We start from the raw sequence: 22470 nt of genomic DNA, 5'->3' as shown, positions 1-22470 counted from the left end.
CGTCCGAACATTCCAGGTGTAGATTCGCGGGGCCATGCCCTTAAAACGTTTGCGGGGTCTTCAACTTTAGAGTGTTTGTTTTTATACCCTCCACCATAGGATGGGGGTATATTAAGTTTGTCACTAGGTTTGTAACTACTCAAAACAATCATTGTAGACCCCACAAACTATATATATTCTTGATCAGCGTGCAATTCTATATCGATATAGCCATGTCCGTCCGTCTGTCCGTCTGTGGTAATCACTCTAGCGTCCGAACGGATTGACGTAGGTGTATGAAATTTTGGGAAAATCTATTATATGTACGTAGGACTTTTGGTATTGAAAGCGGGCTATGTAGGTCCACGCTTTCGTGTAGCCCCCATACAAAATGACGCGTGACGCGTCGTCATTTTAAGGAATTTTTAAGATATTTATCCCATTTTACCACCGAATTGGTTGTAAATTGGTATTTTGTGTCTCCAGAGGCCAAAAAACATTCCTACCAAAGTTGGTTTATATAGGTCCACGTTTTGGTATAGCACCCATATAACGCCCCATATAAAGTACGCGTCATTGTAATATGTTTTGAATGTATTAGTCCCATTTGACAACAGAATCGGTTGTAACTTTGTATTTTGTGTTTCCAGAGGCTAAGAAACATTTCCACCGTAAAGTGTTTATATAGGTCCACGTTTTGATATAGCCCCCATAGGACGATATCTCCCGATTTTCGGTATTTTGAAGGTTTTGGCCTTATTATCACACCGAGATGGCTGAAAGTTGGTATTTTGTCTTCGTTGGGGGTATAAAACTTTCCCCCAGAAATTTTTAGGTATAGGTTCACGCCCTCATATAGCCCCCATAGAACGGTACCTTCCGATTTTCGGTATTTTGAAGGTTGTGGCCACATTAATCCTCCGAAATAGCTGAAATTTGTGGTGAAGGGTATAAAAAGTTCGGCCCGACCGAACTTAACGCTTTTCTTACTTGTTTCTTCTTCTCCTTTATTTTTTTCATAGTACGACATTTCTTGTAGGGTTGGAGGGACCAAGATAAGTCCTGGGCTTATAGTTTTTCATTTTAAAGGCGGTCAGGACCGCTGCTGGTTATCTTTTATCCTCTACGTCATTAAAGAAGACCAGAAGAGCTTTAAACCAAGAAGAGCTTTAAACCAATTTTATTAATTTTTAACTTCCCCAATCATCCATATGACCAGAAAACATAATTTAATTCCAAAGCCAGACGTTGCAATTTTTTTTTAACTTTTTGGGATGGAGCGGAGTTTAAGGAGCTACCTTCTTACTTTTAAACTCAACTTTATATGAAAATTTTCAATATTAAAATAGGTTTGGGCCAACAATATTCCAAGACCCAAAATGGGTATGATAAACATATTGTTAGATTCCCTATGTCATATTGTCCGCACAACAATCGTTATTGTCATACTAGAAGACTATATTATATGTTTTAAATATGAATATGTATTGTCACTTTGGCATTATTACGTTTTGGGACAAACTTGTAATAACAATATTTTTTTCAGATGTACACACACAATTCAACTAATTGACAAAGCAAGTACTCACACAATGACACCCCGTAAAGTATGCAATAGAAATATATGGTACCTATCCCTGGCTTAGATGTGTTCGCAAGAGGGAAATATCTTTTTGGCTATAAAAGTAAAGACGTGACAAAATGTTTGAAAAAAATGCACTATATATGGAAACGGAGGATTTGTCATATGTAATAGTGAATACATAGTACAAATTTCGAACTGTGGCAGAATAATCTGTCTATTCCGAATTGCATACTGGACAGATGTTCTGCATTGTGTTATCAATTCTGGCCCAGTAAGAGTTGGGGCGGCTACACCAACCGGATCTTAGTTGCGCCAAAACAACGCTCGTTCGTCTAGGTCGCTGTTGTTCTTCCACAGATGGTGGGTGATATCCGTGGACGGTATTCATACGATAGACTCTTACAGCCTCGGCGACTGCATATGTATGAATATCCCTCAAACAGGCTTTTCAGGCAGGTTTGTATCTTTGGACTAGATCATGAAGAAGATTTTTCGTAACATGCCTGGGCAGGGGTACCAATCCCCTAAGTGGTGATTTCCCTATAACATCTAAGCAGATATTGCATCCAAAAAAACATCCTGTTTTGCCAACGCACAGTTTAGATTTTATTCTTATTATGTAAATGGTTCACATGAGACACGCTGTTGTAGTTCTCAGGGCTACATTCTGGCATGTTTGCACGTTGACAACCCACAAAAGTGTTGGTCAAAAGTAACAATATTTATTGTTGTAATACACAATAGTTTTGGTATTGTATTGTTTCATGGAAAAAGTAAGTTTTACAAGATAACCTGAGTGAAATCCAAAAAGTTGTTTAAACGATTCTAAGAATTCATTTCCATTGCTTTCATTGCTTCCTGGATTCAATCTTTCCAGAGTAGTTTCGAGGTATAATTTGTCATCATCGCAGGATTACCCTCATTTATGATACTTATAGGTATTTTCCTTCATTTGAAATCACTGTACAATATATACCCATCAAATATATTTTGTAAAATATTCTGTATTAAATTGGCTAACGCAAGGACTTAGCAACGACATGGACAGAAGTGTTTGTGACTGTCTGTTTTACTTTTTAATGACATGCCCTCCTTATTAGTGCTTGTGGCAATTTCGTATTACTCTTGGTAGGATTGACAAACAGTATTCCCTTCTGAGAGACAAAGAACGAAACATTGTCCAGATTGGACAACTTATGATGGTTAAATATCTTTGCAGGTTCGGCTTAACGTCTTTGTGCCAAATTGTTTTCCAGGTTTGTTGTGTATATTGGACGTAAATTAGGATAACAACGTGAGGTTTAATTATTACCTACCTGTAAAGGGAGACTGGAGATGATGTTGTTGTTGTTTTTGCAAACCAAGTGTTGGAGTTTTGTCTTTCCGACTCATATTTATTTGACTTTATCTTTCCCTGTCCACATTTTGTTGTTGTTTTGTGCCGTTTTGGTCTTGTAATAAATGTATTAAGCTTGGTAACGCCCACCAAACAAGGAAGATCACAAAAAGTGCCAAATCCAAGTGGATTAAGATACACAACTTGGAAACGTCTTTCCGCCTGCTTCAATCTTCTGAACTCTATGAATTGCTTAAGGCAAGCAAAGAAGAACGTTGTTTAGTGGCGGATGACTTCGTGGATGATACTTGGACACATTTTGAATTCAATTCAAACGCCCCATAAACTTTGCAGTTTTAAAGCTAGCCCCCGATAAATAAGTTAACGATAATTGAAAAATTATGAATCCATTCCCAGTATTATGTCGATGTATTCGTGGCCATCACCATACACCTCTACAAGTTTACTATAGACTTTCTTGGCAATTCGTGGCTTTTGACATATCTGGTCTTCATCAGAATATTGAATAATAATGATAAGTTTAGAACAGTACACACACACACAATTCAACTAATTGACAAAGCAAGTACTCACACAATGACACCCCGTAAAGTATGCAATAGAAATATATGGTAACTATCCCTGGCTTAGATGTGTTCGCAAGAGGGAAATATCTTTTTGGCTATAAAAGTAAAGACGTGACAAAATGTTTGAAAAAAATGCACTATATATGGAAACGGAGGATTTGTAATATGTAATAGTGAATACATTAGGGCTATAACCAAAAAAATACCACCGCATAGCCGTGTAGAGCATGGAAAACTGTTATGAAATACGGCGTCAATTTTTCTCTATCGCGAAAAAAGTTTCCGCACCAAATGCATTGAAGTTCAGTAATGCATTTTTTAATTTTAGCTGTTATGACAACATATTTGCTTTTAATTAAAATTTTTATTTTTTTGTAATCTAATTTAAAATCATTATCAAAGCATTCTGGACCAATTTCTTCTCAAATCGCGCGATTTCGGAGCATTTTAGGAATTTTTGACACTATTGCAATTTTTGCTTTTTCTTTATAAACTCGTGAATTTTATGTTTATATTTTTTGTACCTACCGGACAAAAGAATATGGGGTCATTTGCAACGAAGTCGCGAAAGTTACAGGCTGTTTTTGTTGACTTTGCCTGTGAGAATCGTATATGTTTTTTACAAAAATACAACACCAGTACCACGTGGGGAATTTTGTCCTAATAATGAAAACGCGTTTTTAAGTTCGATTCGGTGAAAAAAGTTTCCGCGCCGACTGTAATTACTAAAATCCTTTTGATATTTTTTCTACTTATAATTTTAAATTTGCTTTGTTTGAATAAATATTCATAGAAAAAATACAATTCTCACAGGCAAAGTCATTAAAAACTGTCTGTAACTTTCGCGAATTTGTTGCAAATGACACCATATTCTCTTGTCCGATAGGTACAAAAAATATAAACATAAAATTCACGAGTTTATAAAGAAAAAACAAAAATTGCAATAGTGTCAAAAATTTCTAAAATGCTCCGAAATCGCGCGATTTGAGAAGAAATTGGTCCAGAACGCTTTGGTAATGATTTTAAATTAGATTACAAAAAAATTTAAAATTTAATTAAAAGCAAATATGTTGTCATAACAGCTAAAATTAAAAAATGCATTACTGAACTTCAATGCATTTGGTGCGGAAACTTTTTTCGCGATAGAGAAAAATTTACACCTTTTTTCATAATAGTTTTCCATGCTCTACACGGATATGTGGTGGTATTTTCGATATTTGCAAAAAAGTGCAAAAAGTTATATCCCTAGAATACATAGTACAAATTTCGAACTGTGGCAGAATAATCTGTCTATTCCGAATTGCATACTGGACAGATGTTCTGCATTGTGTTATCAATTCTGGCCCAGTAAGAGTTGGGGCGGCTACACCAACCGGATCTTAGTTGCGCCAAAACAACGCTCGTTCGTCTAGGTCGCTGTTGTGATATCCGTGGACGGTATTCATACGATAGACTCTTACAGCCTCGGCGACTGCATATGTATGAATATCCCTCAAACAGGCTTTTCAGGCAGGTTTGTATCTTTGGACTAGATCATGAAGATTTTTCGTAACACGCCTTGGCAGGGGTACCAATCCCCTAAGTGGTGATTTCCCTATAACATCTAAGCAGATATTGCATCAAAAACATCCTGTTTTGCCAACGCACAGTTTAGATTTTATTCTTATTATGTAAATGGTTCACATGAGACACGCTGTTGTAGTTCTCAGGGCTACATTCTGGCATGTTTGCACGTTGACAACCCACACTGTCGCCGCATAGCTTATCGCGTTGTATGAGGTTAACAAGGTTTCTTTATCTGCTCTCAAAGTCCTGACGGCTAGGGACTTGAGGACCTTGTTCCTGCATCTCATCGCAGATAGCTGTGGCCTGCGCGGACGACTTGTAAATCTGTCGAATGTGACCCCCAGGACCTTGAATAATTCAAATGCTGAAAATGCTACCACCACTGTTCTTTGGCAAGGTCCAGTTTTGGTACTATGCTGCTTCAGGAACCCGCGTTAATGATTCGCAACTGGATAAGACGCCCGGAGGCTGGAGAGAAGTAACGCCTCAACTATATTTGCTACTGGTGATAAAAGTGAGATCGGCCTCTATGATTAACATTTGCTGGCATCCCTGCAAGATTTCAGTAACGGGACCACCCTGCACATTTTTGCGCCTCGGATAACATCTGAAGCATCACCCATCGGAAATTGTGGTGGTTTCTTCTCGACTAAAAGACATCGCAAACGACGTGCTCAATAAATTGTCGGTTAAAATAACCCGAGCACCTCTTCGGATCTGTAACTAGTACCACGTCGTTAAACTTGACAGATCATCCTTTTTAGGAGGGTTCGATAAAACGTTAACCGTTGTTCACAATTTTTACTACCGGTTCCAATGTGGCAGCACTTCAGATGCTCTCACCACTTTTTCTGCTTGTGCTCACGAACTATTATACTGACTTCCATTGTCTGTTTTCTTACACTGTTCATTTGCTAAACTCGTCGCCTCTGATGGGAAGTTAGGGCTTTTTTCAGCTGCAGCAGTGATGATGTTTCTAAATGCCTGTCCGCTACCCGAACATCAGAGGGATTGGACAGTTTTCTAAAGCGTTGTTTGGTGAATTCTCTGAATCTTTGTCCATTTACTATACCATGGTTAATGAAAGTACGGCATTCAGAGACTATGAATTCGGGTGGTTTATTGATGGAGATGAGAATAGGGAAATTGCGGTTTGCCAAGTCACGTTATTCCCTAGGGTTAAATGTTATAACTCATTATGCACATTGAAATCTCTCTAGGACCAGCCGGTAATCACCTTCCAACAGTGTCCTGATTTCAGGCGAATAACGCGGGATACTCGTACAGCTATTAATTGGCGGGATATACATATTTAGCAGTTTTATCTCGGCGCTTCCACACCTTTTCGCTATCCCCATCACTAGAGTCAAGTTCAAGCGAGATAGACCTGTACTGGACAGACTGGTGCAATACGATTGCGAGTCCGCTACCCACACTTCTCGTACGACTCAAGCGTACAGAGTGCTTCGCTTGGATCATAACTCCGAAGACTGCAGGTGTTGTTCAGTTTTGTTTTCTGAATCGTCTGAATAATTTGTTGTTTGATCGATATGTAAGATCGTCATGTGTTGAATTTATTAGTAATAATTTTATATTGGGATTCCAAAGAGCAGAAATAGTCAGTACTTCGTTTTAATAAATGCTACATTTAACTAGGACTTAGCTTTTGGTTCCATAGCAATAGTTATTCCACGTCATTCACGTGACAGCATTATTTTGATATTTGAGAGCTTTTAGAGCGGTTTGTTGTAGTTCTCCATGTAGAAAAACATAGAGGCTGGATCGACATCCATACTTAATAATATATCAGATGGATTAATACACGATTTCAGAGGATAGTCTTGAGATTTAAGTTCTCCTCGACAAAGCTATAATTTTTGCATTCATTGTTAATTGTTTCGCACAAGCAAATCCAACGACCGATTTGACATATAAAAAGTTTAGTCCGCGTGGTTAAATCGTTTGTCTGGTATATAATATATATAATTGTTCCACAAACATCCCAGATGGGACAAGGGAGACTTCTCGTTTGTCTGGTATACTTTTTGATTTTTTGTATGACCGAAAAACAAAATTTTCTTTTATTGGCATTTATATGCATACATACATATGTATGTATGTACTAAGTATGCAACTTTCTTTGGTCGGTATGCATATTTGCAGGATCGGTGGTGCATACTTAACATGGTTATGATAATTTATTTGTTCTCCTTTTCCCGTGATCAGCCGAATAAAAGTCGCAAAAACAAAGCGGGGAAAGAAATTAAAAACAATTCTCGAAATACACACATCAAATAAATGACGAAGGTAAATCCTTCACACAAATACACAAGAGATCTGACACACTGATGTGTGTATGGCGGAGAAACAGGAAGAACCCTTTGGGCATGCAACAATCACAACCAAAAACAAGAAACTTTGTTGTTGCTTGTAATTCGAAGTGACTTCATTTAGTTTGTTTGGTTGCATGTTGCCCGTTTTGTCGGATTGTTTAAGGTGCCGCGAGCTGCGACTACAACTTCGGCAATGGCTATAACAACAATAATGAATATGTGCATGCATTCCGTCATGCAGGTGTGAATGATTCATTAATTTCGCGCCTTCAGTTCTTAACGCGCCGTAACAAACGCGAACCAGCTTCATACATTCGAATATTTAGGAATGAATACGACGTTGAGTTCCATAGGTTGGTCGGAATGACGTTGCGTTGTGTCTTTGGCCACAGATTAACCAAACGTCATGTTCGTATGCTCAGATTGTTTATGAGGAAGGCGACCGTTGCAGAATCACTTCAAAATAACGTCTTCATCAAGGGAGACTGTGTGTGCAAACTCATCATCACCTTAAGGCTTTGGTAAGTCATTTCACTTCAATCCCACACAAACAATTACATATTCATAGATATTGAAATGAACAGAGTCGAATTGGAAAGGGCCAGATCAAGCAGTTGCCTGCCTCATCGGCCTTAGTTGAAGTTTTGCACAAATCTCGAACAGGGATACCTTGCATCTCTAGCACAAAAACAATTGTGGTATCCATAGAAAAGCATTCTTGACTAGGGTGTCCAAAACCGAAACCGGTTATCAGGTTTTGAGTTACAAAACCGAAACCGGTTTTCGCCAAAAACTTTATTTTCGGTTAACCGAAAAACCGGTTATTTGTGTCGGTTAATCGGTTTAAAATAAATAGTAATGTATTTAATATTTCATTACAATTGCATTTTTGAAAGTAAACTAAATTTAACTAACACAATGAATGAAAGTAAACTAAATTTAACTAACACAATGTGAACTAACGCAATGAATGAAAGTAAACTAAATTTAACTAACACAATGTAGGACAAAGTTATAAATGTCAGATACTATTAATTTTGAAAAATATTTTGTGTAAAATCTAGAGTTGTACAAAACTACACCATTTTCACATGTAATTCGAATAATTTCAGTTGTAATTCGAAAATTTTCACTTGTAATTTGAGAATTCCAATTGAATTTCGAATTTTTTCATTTGTAATTTGAGAATTTCATTTGAAATTTGAATTATTTCATTTGTAACTTGAGAATTCCATTTGAACTTCGAATTATTTCATTTTTAATTTGATTTCTTTTATTTGTAATTCGAATTATTTCATTTGTAATTGAATTGTTCCATTTGTAATTTGAATTTTTTCATTTGAAATTTTAAATGAAAAACTTCGATTTACAAATAGAAAAATTCAAATTACAAATAGAAAAATTCGAATTACAAATGCAATAATTCGAATTTCAAATGGAATTCTCAAATTACAAATGAAATAATTCGAAATTCAATTGGAATTCTCAAATTACAAGTGAAATGTTTTGAATTTCAAATGAAATAATCAAATTACAACTGAAATTCTTCGAATTACACCGTTTGTATGAAAAAACTGCGTATTCGTAATGTCATGTATTTTGTATTTCGGTACTCATACGTTTTGGACTACTACAGTGATGTAGGACAATCATGGTCACATTTGGCACGGCGGTGCCGATGATTTTCGGCAATTTACACGCACTCGACCCGAAAGCACAGAAAGAGCGTACAAAAGAGAACAAATGTTTTGATTTGTTATTGTTCACAGCTTGCGTGAGTACAAACTTACTAACACACTGTTATAAGTTGCCAATAATTTTGAATACATTCACATTTTCTCCGTTCTCTTTTTGGTCATGCCTGATGTAGGAACTAGATTACCAACTCCAAGAAAAATGGTCTTAAAATTACCGTTGTAGTTACAATTAAACCGCCCAGGCACGTCACTTGAATAGCATTCATACTGATGCAGTTGCGCAGGCCTTACAAAGGTACAATGTGAATGCCGTACTCGGAGACCATCCTCCATTCATCGCAGCAAAAGAACGTCTGCTGCCCGGGCAAACACGAGTAGTTTTAGTCAAGGACAATGCAGCCGCCTAAATTTATATTCGGTCCGAATTGATGCCACGATACCCTACATAGGGGAGTAGAACAGAGGAACCAGATATCTGAATAATTTATACGACACATTTGTGTTGCTACAACAACAAAAACTAAAGCTTGTTTAATATATTTTTATCTTAAAGGGCACAACCTTAAGAACTTTCAGTGTCTTCTGCTTTTTTTGATTCACATTAAAAAAAACTTCAGAAAGTCGTATGTAATTCTTATGCCAGACTATGAAAAATTTCTTTAGAAATTTCTTTGTTATTCTCTTTTAAATTTTCATTGACGTCTACACGCATATATGAAATAATATGAAAATTTTGATATTTTCGTTGCTTTGCATTGGTTTGAGAGTTACGAATTTAAACACAAAGAATAATTTCAGATTACAGAACCTTGTGTACAGAGTTTCATTCCCTTCACATCTCTTACCAATAAACTCGGTTTCATGTTATTGAAAATTTTTATAGTCTGGCATAAGACTAAATAATAGTCAAAACCTGAAAGAATTGACATATCATTTCAAAATAGAATTTCTGATGGGAAATGGGTAAATACCCAAATGGCAAACACCCATTAAAATGGGTAAATTGGGTAAGCAAATACCCAGGTATTTACCCAATATGTGGGTATGAACAACAGAAACTAAAATCATACAATTAGATGCGAAAAAGGAGAGTTTTAGCACATTTTAAAATGCAATGCCAAAGGGTCAGTTAAAATGCAGTGCCAGAGGGTCAGTTAAAATGCAGTGCCAAAGGGTCTGTTAAAATGCAGTGCAATGGAGTGCATCTTTCCGTAGTCACGCTCTTGTAAAAATCATGAGTGAAAATGCATAATTTGATGCACTTCCAGGTCACTTGTACATATCATTTAACTGCCTCTTTGGAGGCAAACTTTTTGCTGGGTATTAATAAGCCTTATGAGACATGCCCTAAAAATATTTTTAAAGCACATATGGGGAAAACGCAATTTGGTTTCAAGGAAGGCATGGGAACACGAGAGGCCCTACTTAGTTTGAATGTACTCTTACAAAACTGCCGCGATGTACAAAAAGATGTCTACGTATGTTTTGTCGACTACGAAAAGGCATTCTACACGGTCAACTACCACAAATTAATGGAAATTTTGATTTCAATTGGGTTAGAGGATAGTGCCATAAAATGCATCAGAAACTTATACTGGCAACAGACCGCAAACATTCAAGTAGATGGTGAAATTACTGGAAATGATCCAATTTCAAAAGGTATAAGGCAGGGTTGCATACTATCGCCCCTTCTGTTTAATCTGTACTCCCAAAAAATATTTGAGGAGTCAATATGTGGGAAAAATATCGGAATAAGATAAACAACACAATTATAAACAATATTCGTTATGCCGACGACACCACCCTAACGGCAAGCAGCCTCGCAGGACTACAAAAACTAATAGATGCTCTTGAACATGCAAGTACGTCATATGCCTTAAAAATTAATATAAAAGAGACAAAGTTCATGATTATAAGTAGAAGAGGCGTCGAATCCAACACTCTTTTAAGCATCAATGGTACTCCAATAGAAAGAGTCTCAACATTCAAATATCTCGGAGTTCAAATTAATGAAAACTGGGATCCATCAATGGAAATAAAATGTCGAATTGAAATGGCAAGAAACTCTTTTTTTAAGTATAGAAAAATATTAACGAGCCATGACATAACCCTGGAAACAAAAAACGATTTGTTAAATGCTACATATGGTCAGTACTATTATACTCGGCAGAAACTAGGACACTAAAAGCAGCAGACGAGAGAAGACTGCACTCGTTTGAGATTTGCATATACCGACGGATCTTAAATATATCCTGGATAGATCACATCTCAAATAATGAAGTACTGAGGGGAATGAATACCGAAAGTCAAATAATCAGAATGATAAAAACGAGAAAAACTGCTTATTTGGGACATCTTATGAGAAATAGAAAATATAATCTCCTCCAAGCTATCATAAGATCCAAAATGGAAGGACGCTGTCCGAGAGGAAGACGAGAAATAACATGGATCAAAAACATTCAGGAATGGACAGGACACCAAGATGAAATAAGCCTTTTAAGTGCCGCCAGAAATAGAGATCTAGCTATAATTGAATGAAATATTTTAATATTTTAATTTTATTATACATATACAATCAAACAACTCTGTAATAATCAACATTGTATGATCGCTAATATCCGAATACGGATTTGCAAATAAAGAAGAAGAAAGGGCACAACCTTAAGAACTTTCAGTATTTTCTGTTTTTTTTTGATTCACATTAAAAAAACTTTAGAAAGTCGTATGTAAGTCTTATGCCAGACTATGAAAAATTTCTTTAGAAAATTCTTTGTTATTCTCTTTTAAATTTTCATTGACGTCTACACGCATATATGAAATAATATGAAAATTTTGATATTTTCGTTGCTTTGCATTGGTTTGAGAGTTACGAATTTAAACACAAAGAATAATTTCAGATTACAGAACCTTGTGTACAGAGTTTCATTCCCTTCACATCTCTTACCAATAAACTCGGTTTCATGTTATTGAAAATTTTTATAGTCTGGCATAAGACTAAATAATAGTCAAAACCTGAAAGAATTGACATATCATTTCAAAATAGAATTTCTGATGGGAAATGGGTAAATACCCAAATGGCAAACACCCATTAAAATGGGTAAATTGGGTAAGCAAATACCCAGGTATTTACCCAATATGTGGGTATGAACTACAGAAACTAAAATCATACAATTAGATACGAAAAAGGAGAGTTTTAGCACATTTTAACTGACTATGAATAAAATTAAGTTTTTTGGATACCGGCAAGTAAAAATATACCAATTTTGATCCATATTTTGGTAAATCTCTCATATATTTAGACAGCATAATTTTGATATTTGAGAGCTTTTAGAGCGGTTTGTTGTAGTTCTCCATGTAGAAAAACATAAATGCTGGATAATATATCAGATGGAATAACCCACGATTTCAGAGGATAATCGTGAGATTTAAGTCCTCCTCCACAAAGCTATAATTTTTGCATTCATCGTTAAATTTTTGGCACAAGCAACTCCAACGACCGATTTGGCACATAGAAAGTTTAGTCCGCGTGGTTAAATCGTTTATCTGGTATTCGTTTTGATTTTGGCAGAAAAACAAAATTTTGATTACAAAATAAAATTTTATTTACCCAAATAAACACCCAAAACAGAAATTTATCGGGTATTTACCCATGCTTTTGGTAAATACCGTGTAGATTCCCATCTAAACTAATAACTCCAAGTTAAACAAATTTAAAATTTTACTAGGAATTTAACATACATCCGCCAACACATACAAGACGCCAGCAAAGTGCTCAAACGTCCCTGTCCGAATAATGGTATACTAAATCTGCAGTATCATTCCATTCTCTATTCCTACTTTGTTGAAAAGCAATCCTTTTTAGTAGAACAAGGCATTGTGATCTGTAATGGAAACGTGCAATTTTACTAATTTTTTTTAAAGACATGCGAACTTTGACTTATATTAATTCAAATTTAACTATCATCAAATTCCTTAGTGTAATTTTTTAAAAGGATAAAGAAAGATAAGTTATGCTAATAAGTTTAGTAATTGAGTTGTGGATGTTGTACATACACACAATAAATATACACTCATCTATGGATTTGTTACAATACCTACCAATGGTGAATGTTATTTATGTTTAATTAAGAATAAATAACAAATTTAATTATACATTTCAATAGTAATATTTATTTAATTTATTCATATTTACATACATAAATAAGTCTTAAGTTACTATATATAGATTCTTTATATAAATTTTAACAGTTTTCAAAACAGATTTTTCACGATTGTGCATTGAGTAGCGATTCAATACTGAATGGTATGAAAGGTTTTGTATCCTCTTCCTTCTTAACTTTTTCCAATTTATTCCTATCGTTAATACCAGTGAATTGTTGTATATTAAATTTTCGTTCTGTATCTTCGATGTGCGCTGGCGGAATATATTTCACATCAACTGTTTCTGTGTCTGTGGTATTGTCTGTTTCAATATATGAATTTGTTACACTATTTTCGTTGGAATTAGCCATTTCTAATGCAGAACATGTGGAAGTTCGAAACTCTAATTGGGATTCCATATCTTCGCTGCCGACAACATCAATTTGAACGTCACCCTCATCATCATCGTTATTGCGAAACTCTAATTCAAGGTCTGAATCGGATAGTGTGCCATTAGAGCGTCTTTGTGCAATATAATCGGTTCTTAGTTTCTGCATATCCACCTCAATACCCTTGAGGCGTAATTTTCTAGCTTGCCGCTCAATTGCCTTTTCCATCTTTTTTCGCTTTTGAGCCCTGTGTTATAAAAAACATTATTGAATTATATGGGGGTTTTTCTGTAAAATCTTACCTTTGTTTGGCCTTTAATTCAGTCAGAGGTATTGGTTCGCCGGAGCATGTTGGTGGGTGAGCATTATGAGCTGGTCTTCCGGGACCCTTTTTCGTGTTTTCCTTTTTACGCCATTTGGCTCTGCGATTTTGAAACCAAACCTGTAAGAAAAGAAATTAAAGTTTTTATTTTTTAGTAAAATAAAAAAAAAACATTTTAAAATGCTAATAAAATAGAAGTGGCGCGATAGTGTAACTAGATATCGGCAGAAATTATAGTTGCCTTTTTAATCTAATTTTTATACCCTACACCACTATGTGGTAAGGGGTATTATGCGTTAGTGCATTTGTATGTAACATACAAAAGGAAGCGAGATAGACCCATAGTTCCTTCTAGGGATATACATAGAATCACTTTCTGAGTCGATTTATGCATGTCCGTCCGTCCGTCCGTCCGTCCGTCCGTCCGTTCGCAACGTACAGGTCGCATTTGTTGACCGATTTCGCTGAAAATTGGGGAATACAATTTTTTTAGCCGTCGGAAGATCAAGTTCGAAGATGGGATATATCGGTCCACGTTTTAGTATAGCCCCCATATAACGGTACCCCCCGATTTACGGTATTTTGACGTTTTCAGCTACATTTTCAAACCGATTTGGCTATAATTTGACATTTAGGGTTCTTAAGTGTCAATAAACATATATAACAAAACTTGTGGACATAGGTCCACGTTTTGGTATAGCCCCCATATAACGGTACCCCCCGATTTGCGGTATTTTGACGTTTTTAGCTACATTTTCAGACCGATTTAGCTATAACTTGACATTTAGGGTTCTTATGTATCAATAAACTTATATAACAAAAGTTGTGGACATAGGTCCACGTTTTGGTATAGCCCCAAATAACGGTACCCCCCAATTTACGGTATTTTGACGTTTTTAGCTACATTTTAAGACCGATGTAGGTATAATTTAACATTTAGGATTCTTAAGTGTCAATAAACATATATAACAAAACTTGTGGACATAGGTCCACGTTTTGGTATAGCCCCCATATAACGGTACCCCCCGATTTGCGGTATTTTGACGTTTTCAGCTACATTTTCAGACCGATTTAGCTATAACTTGACATTTAGGGTTCTTATGTATCAATAAACTTATATAATAAAAGTTGTGGACACAGGTCCCCGTTTTGGTATAGCCCCCATATAACGGTACTCCCCGATTTACGGTATTTTGACGTTTTTAGCTACATTTTCAGACCGATATTGCTATAATTTGACATTTAGGGTTCTTAAGTGTCAATAAACTTATATAACAAAACTTGTGGACATAGGTCCACGTTTTGGTATAGCCCCCATATAACGGTACCCTCCGATTTGCGGTATTTTGACGTTTTTAGCTACATTTTCAGACCGATGTAGCTAAAATTTGACATTTAGGGTTCTTAAATGTCAATAAACTTATATAACAAAAGTTGTGGACATAGGTCCACGTTTTGGTATAGCCCCCATATAACGGTACCCCCCGATTTACGGTATTTTGACGGTTTTAGCTACATTTTCAGACCGACTTAGCTATATTTTGACATTTAGGGTTCTTAAGTGTCAATAACCTTATTTAACACAACTTGTGGACATAGGACCACGTTTTGGTATAGCCCCCATATAACGGTACCCCTCGATTTGCGGTATTTTGACTTTTGTAGCTACATTTTCAGACCGATCTAGCTATAATTTGACATTTAGAGTTCTTAAATGTCAATAAACTTATATAACAAAATTTTTGGACATACATAGGTCCACGTTTTGGTATCAGAAATAACTGTAATTTGACATTTGAAGGTTGTAGTGGTCACCACACATCTGCATCACCAATTTTCAACATAGCCCAAATAAAACGATACTTCCCGATTTTCGGTACTTTGAGGATATTACTTAAAATGTTCAACCGAACGTAGGTCCATGTTTTTGTATATCCCCAAAACAAACCTCCCGATTTTCCGTACCTTAGCTTTATTTTTTGGGCGAACTTTCTGTAATTTGAAATTTAAAAGTAAAAAAAAAATCTGCAACAAAAATGTTTCATTTAAGTTCATATTTTCGTATAGCCCAGATACCTCCGAACTAGCTGTTAATGACATTTGAAGTTCCCACGTTATGTACCGATTTTCGATATTTTGAGGATTCCAGCTAAATTTTTTAACCGAATTAGGAGTTATTTGACATTAAAGGCTCCCATCAAAAACTGTCAACATAGGACCATATTTTATTAGCCCACCAAAAATTGTCAACAGTTAGATATAGGCACCATAAAAAAAGGGCCTCCAGAATGAAGCATTTTATTTTTTTTTATTTTATATCTGACATTTTAACGTACTACCTTAAAGTTGGGGACAGGAATGAATATTTTATGGTGGAGGGTATGAAAAGTTCGGCCCGGCCGAACTTAATGCTTTTTTACTTGTTTATTTATACACCATACACTAATATATGGGGAGGATATTATAAGTTGGTTTTGATCTAAAAGTTTGTGACACATCGAAATAATTTCTGCACGAGCTCATTTAGTGCTTCAGAAACTCAAAAAACGTTTTGATTGATTTATGCCAAATTCCTAGAAAATATGTAATGTAATGTAATTCGTTGAGTTTTAGAGATATCAACTTGCACATTTGACATTTTTTTAAATATGCCACCTTTTGAGTAAATGAGGGATATGTGTCCGTCCGTGAGTGCGTTCATCTAACCTTGTTATCATGTTACAGGTCAACATTATGTTGGATCAGATCTCACTGCGTAATATAATTGGGTATCAAATGATTTCCAAGGGATTCTCGAACAATCCCCAATTTGCGCTTAAACTTAAATGTTGAATTTTTGTGAGGGAGGCACCCTAAGGAGTGGACCGATATGCTCCATTTTCAAACTTATACTAAGTTTTACGAAATATTACGAAATCCAAAGTTTGGATGAAATCGGTTGCTCCGTTGAAGAGATATCGCGCTTACCATTTTAGCGAATATATTTGAACTATTGTTGTTGTACACTGACTGCATCCATAAATAACCAGGATGCAGGTGAGTGGGTTTAGCTGGGAAGCTAGACAAATGCAGGGTGTAGATTGCGTATCGTCCCATTAAATTGGGTCCAATATGAATTGAGGCGACTGCATCGTGCGGATCTCTAACTGCTGTAAAACCGCGATGAATGGGGGGTGGTCTCCGATTACAGCAATCACTCTGTACCTTTCAGTACTCAGACGGCAATCTGACAGTTTTGAATATTCTTCCACTGCGCATAGCTAGCATTTACCTACTAGGCTGTAGCCGCATATCTTACTTAGCTTTAGCTTGCGCGGACGGCTTAAACATGCTGTAGAACGATTCTGAACCAATGTGTGCTGCCTGTAGAGTGTAGAATTTCAGAAAGGTAGATGTTAAACACGGAAACTGCTTTTCGTAATGGGGAGGAGTAGTGTCTTTATAATCTTTGCTAGTGGCTACAAGAGGTCGGCCTGTTCGTTTCACCTCTGCTGGCATCCTTGCCTGGATTAAGTTGCGGGACCACCCTGACAACTTTTCATGCTTCTCGTACAATATGGGAGGCTAACGATAGATCGGGGACACTTGTTAAAAACTCAACCCCGGGATCATCCATGTGCTTAAACATTACCCTGAAAATTCTCTCAGCTGAGCAGCTCTCTGAAGTAGTGATTGGTAAATTCTCTGAAACCTTGCCAATCAGCTTATCCCTGTAGGAGCGTCTTCCTTCGCCGTGAAGATCCCTAGCACCAGACGGTTATTGCCCTCCAAAAGCTAACTAATGTTGGTGAACTAATGCAAGCTACAGGTGACGGTGACCTTTGGTTCCTGGATTGCGTCGACCATTATGTTCCTGCGACTCATAAAGTCAACGATTTCGCTGAGTTGCAGGAATGATGAATTTTCGGGGCACTGAACAACAATATGTGGTGTTAGGTGCTGCGTTTGTTGCTGTTGGGGAGACTGCGGGGATGTCTCGTATTCTGACGATGATTCCGACGACGAAGTTGGAAACACACTGGGAGATGATCTGCCGCAGCAAGAAGCAACATATATAGTAACTCCTATCCCAGTAGTCCTGTAGGCGGCTAAGACCAGAAGTGCACATGCGTTCATTACATCTCAACGATGTTGATGATATATTGTGGATACGAATCTGGCAAACAAACAGACCCATAGTCAGGAGTTTTCTTCTATCCCGGCGCGGCCCAAAAAAGATCAGAGCAAGCAATCCGGGATTTATTGCCGCTCCCACTGGGAACGAACACAAACACATAATTGTTGATATGGCGGCACTTAGTCGATGATTCCTCCGAGTCAATGTAGTATATAGAACCGGCCGCTGGGATTGCCTTTTGAACGTTTGTGGGGGAGGTACCTGAAGGAGGGGCCGATAAGCACCCTCTTCTTATCTAAGATTCCCAGAAATCTTATCATATGGAAAGTTTGGACCAACGCAGTATCCGGTTCGAAAGTTGTTGTTTCGGGCCATTTTCTCAGAAAGTATGTACTTACCACTGAAAAAACTTGTACCTTTGTCATAGGGAGAAAAACCTGGTGCAAAAAATCAAAACGAGTCGAGAGCAAGTCCTAAACAGCACATTCCGAAATTTTGGGTGGGATGTACCCAAAGGAGTATAAAAATAGTACGATGTGCAAAATATAGACCAAATCGGTCACTCCCTTCCAGATCGATATGGGTCATCTTCGAACTTGATCTAAGTTTGGACAACATATTATGAGGTTCATTGCTTGATCTGCTAGAGGGTTATCGTGTGCTCCAAATTGACGATTCGAAATTGTCTGAAATGGAACTCGTCCAAACATACCATTATTTCTTCTTCTTTATTTGCGAATCCGATATTCGGATGTAAAGCGATCATACAATATTATTGTTTACATGTTTTAAAATGAATTTCAAATATAGATATTATCTAGTTGTAGGTAAGTTCTCGATTTTTAGCGGCATTTAGTAAGTTGGTTTCATCTCTGTATCCCGTCCAGTCTTGAATGTTTTTTAACCAATATATCTCTCTCCTGCCTCTGCTTCGGCTTCGGCTTCCTTCTATTTTCCTTTTTATAATATGTTGTAGAAATTTGTATTTTGTATTTCTCATAAGGTGACCCAAGTATGAGATTTTTCGGGATTTGACAGTATGTAGGAGTTGTCTTTCCTGGTTCATTCTTCTCAGTACTCCCTGGTTTGTTATGTGAGCAGTGTATGGTATCTTCAAAATTCGTCGATATAACCATATTTCGAACGCTTCGATTTTCTTTTCATCTGCACTTTTAATTGTCCACGTTTCAGCTCCATATAATCACACAGACCAAATGTAACATTTCGTGAATCGTATCTTTGTTGCTAGACTTATCTCGTGATTTGTTAGTACGTTCTTATATTTGAAAAATGTGTCTCTGGCCATCTCCACTCGACGTTTGATTTCGTTTGATGTATTCCATTTGTCGTTTATTAGAACACCAAGGTATTTGAAGTTCTTTACATGTTCGACAGTCTCGTTCTTTATTTGTAGTGTTGTATCAAGAATCAAATCGTTTCTACTGACAACCATATATTTTGTCTTTTTTATATTTATCCTGAGACCATATATTTCGCTTGTGTGTGTCAGTTTGTGTAGGAGTTTTTGTAAATCAGATATACTGTTAGCAAGTATGGTGGTATCATTATTTCATATTAGCCTAAATCAATGAAATTCCTCGAGACACGACATCATCATTTCAATGTATGTAAGAGAATCTCCTCTCTATTGTTGTATGAAAAATCTGTAAATTGATTTTGCTTTTTGCTGTAAAGTCCATTGTTGGAAATTGCCAATGTGGGAAATAATTAAATTTAAATTATACGTTTTATTATGGCCAGTACAATTTGCTACTGCAAGCGCAGTAAAGCATGACGGAACCATAGTTCGCCCTTCAGCTAAAAACGCTACCCTCCTAGACATGCTAAATGTCTGTTTTTTTTCTCTTTTTAATAATGTTGTTGACAAATTTATGGTGGATGACACTGTCAAATGTGAAGAATATTCACAACATTTATTAGCGATTGATGGGCTTTAACCGTTGATAAAACGCTTTCAAATGAATTACAAAATGTTGAATGGGTGAATTATTTACAACGATAATGATAAAATAATAACCATTCACATTATTAGTTAGTTTTAGTTGTTGTGAGTGATTATTTAAAATCGAGCAATTTGTCATGGTGCATTTTTATACCCTCAGCCTTTAGGCTATGAAGGGTATATACACTTTCATACGGGCAAAATGTGCCTCATCGAAATAATGGTTTTAGACCCCAAGTATGTTTGGACGAAATGTGTTTCAGACAATTTGGAGTCGATTGAGCAATGTCCGTCCGTCTGTCTGTCTGTCTGTCTGGCTGGCTGGAGCGCACGATAACTCTCGAAGGGATGAACCGATTCGGTTCAAATTTTGGCTTTCGTAATATTTTGTCCAAACTTAGTTTAAGTTCGAAGATGAGCTATATCGGTCCACTCCTTCCGGTACCTCCCCCACAAAAGTTCGAAAATGTTCGGAAAATTTGTACGCACGATAACTCTTGAAGGGTGTAACCGATTTGGTCCATACTTTGCCCATCGTGGAGCGTGTACCAGACTTAGATCAGGTTTTAATATGGACTCAATCGGTCCACTCCTTCGTGTACCTCCCACACAAAATTTTGGAAAAGTTCAGTTTAGGAACATCTCTCGAATCGCTTTGATTTTTGCTTTAGCAACTTGTATTCACTGCCCTCCATACGACGGTATAAGTTTCATCAGGGGCAAGTCCATACTTCCTGAGAAAATAGCCTGAAAGTTGCAAAAAACCCCTATGACACTGTGTGAGGAGGTTGGAGAGCAAAATAACTCTCGAACAGGTCTGCCTATTCGGTCCAAAGTTTGGCCTTAGTAATATTTTGTCCAAACATAGTTTAAGTTCGAAGATAAGCCATATCGGTCCACTCCTTCAGGTACCTCCCCCACAAAAGTTCAAAAATGTTCGGAAAAATTGTGCGTACGATAACTCTTGAAGAGAGTGGCCGAATTGGTCCATACTTTACACATCCTAATATATCTACCAGATATAGATCAGGTTCAAATATGGACTATATTTGTCCACTCCATCCGGTACCTCCCACTCAAAATTTCGGATACATGTTCACATTAAGACCTGCTTTCGAATCACTTTGATTTTTGTTGAAGCAACTTGCATTGCTGCCTCAATTGCGATGGTAAAAGTTGTTTCAGGGGCAAGTTCATACTTCTTGAGCAAACATCCCTGAAGTTCTAAAAAACCCCTATGGAACCATATGTAGTGGCTGGAGATCCATTCTTTTTAGTATATCCTCCGCAAAACTTTTGATATTAAATCCTAATCAACATTTTTGTCAGTTCAAGCGCCCAAAATTTTTAAAACTCCCTAAATACATGCGTTTTTTGGAAAAAAAATTGTTTCAATATACACAGGCTGAGGGTATATCTCTGTCGGCAAAGCCGACTGATACTTTTTTACTTGTTTCCTATTAATTATAGAAGTTATTTATGTGTTGTTGTTGCTTTTAATATAACAATTTTAAATAGTAACGATGACATTAAGGCCAACTTGTCATACCATGTCAATTACAAAACTAGTAATTTTATGAGGCGGAGAAGAATCATTTTCGCCGCGATTCAGGAAACAAAGCTCACCTTCTCCTGTAGCTTGCAACTTTGCGATGATAACAACGTTTTAGAGCAGGCATGACCAAAAAGAGAACGGAGAAAATGTGAATGTATTCAAAATTATTGGCAACTTATAACAGTGTGTTAGTAAGTTTGTACTCACGCAAGCTGTGAACAATAACAAATCAAAACATTTGTTCTCTTTTGTACGCTCTTTCTGTGCTTTCGGGTCGAGTGCGTGTAAATTGCCGAAAATCATCGGCACCGCCGTGCCAAATGTGACCATGATTGTTTTAGAGAAGGATCGTAAAAGAAGCGTAGGAGGAGCACTTGCCTTCCTAATACACCAGTCTGTTCAATACAGACTTATATCGCTTGAGCTTGACTCTAGTGAACCATACATGGAATGTATGGGGGTAGCAGTAATGCGTGGAACTGTGAAGGTAGGGTTGCTTAATGTGCACATTAGGGCTATAACTTTTTTGCAATTTTTACAAATATAAAAAATACCACCCCATAGCTGTGTAGACCATGGAAAACTACTATGAAATATGATGTCATTTTTTCTCTATCGCGAAAAAAGTTTCCGCACCAAATGCATCGAAGTTCAGTAATGCATTATTTAATTTTATTTGTTATAATGACATAAACACTTTTCGTAATAGCATATTAATAGTTTTAATCAAATTTGAAATCAATATCAAACCATTCTGGGACAATTTGTTATGAAATCGCGATATTTCAGAGCATTTAATGCACTTTTGAAAATATTGCAATTTTGTGTTTTTGTTATAAACTCGCGAATTTTATGTTTATATTTATTGCAGACAAGATAATATGTGGTCATTTGCAACAAA

At 36.6% G+C, this 22470-nt stretch overlaps 1 protein-coding gene across 1 annotated transcript in view; it reads right to left on the bottom strand.

Moving 5' to 3' along the window:
- Nucleotides 1-13230: 13230 nt before the first annotated feature.
- LOC141397402 (homeobox protein unc-4-like) overlaps nt 13231-22470 on the bottom strand; it is a 141081-nt gene continuing 131841 nt past the window's right edge. The window contains exons 3-4 of the mRNA XM_073973548.1: nt 13915-14054; nt 13231-13859 (exon numbers count right to left, since the gene is read on the bottom strand). Coding sequence (XP_073829649.1) covers nt 13349-13859; nt 13915-14054 — 651 coding nt within the window. The 3' untranslated portion in view covers nt 13231-13348. The remainder of the gene's footprint in view (nt 13860-13914; nt 14055-22470) is intronic.

This window comes from Musca autumnalis, unplaced genomic scaffold, assembly GCF_047663935.1.
Source record: "Musca autumnalis isolate F117 unplaced genomic scaffold, ASM4766393v1 scaffold_3, whole genome shotgun sequence".
Lineage (NCBI taxonomy): Eukaryota > Metazoa > Arthropoda > Insecta > Diptera > Muscidae > Musca > Musca autumnalis.
Note: the sequence above shows the minus strand (reverse complement) of the source record. Positions and strands in the feature narration are given on the sequence as shown.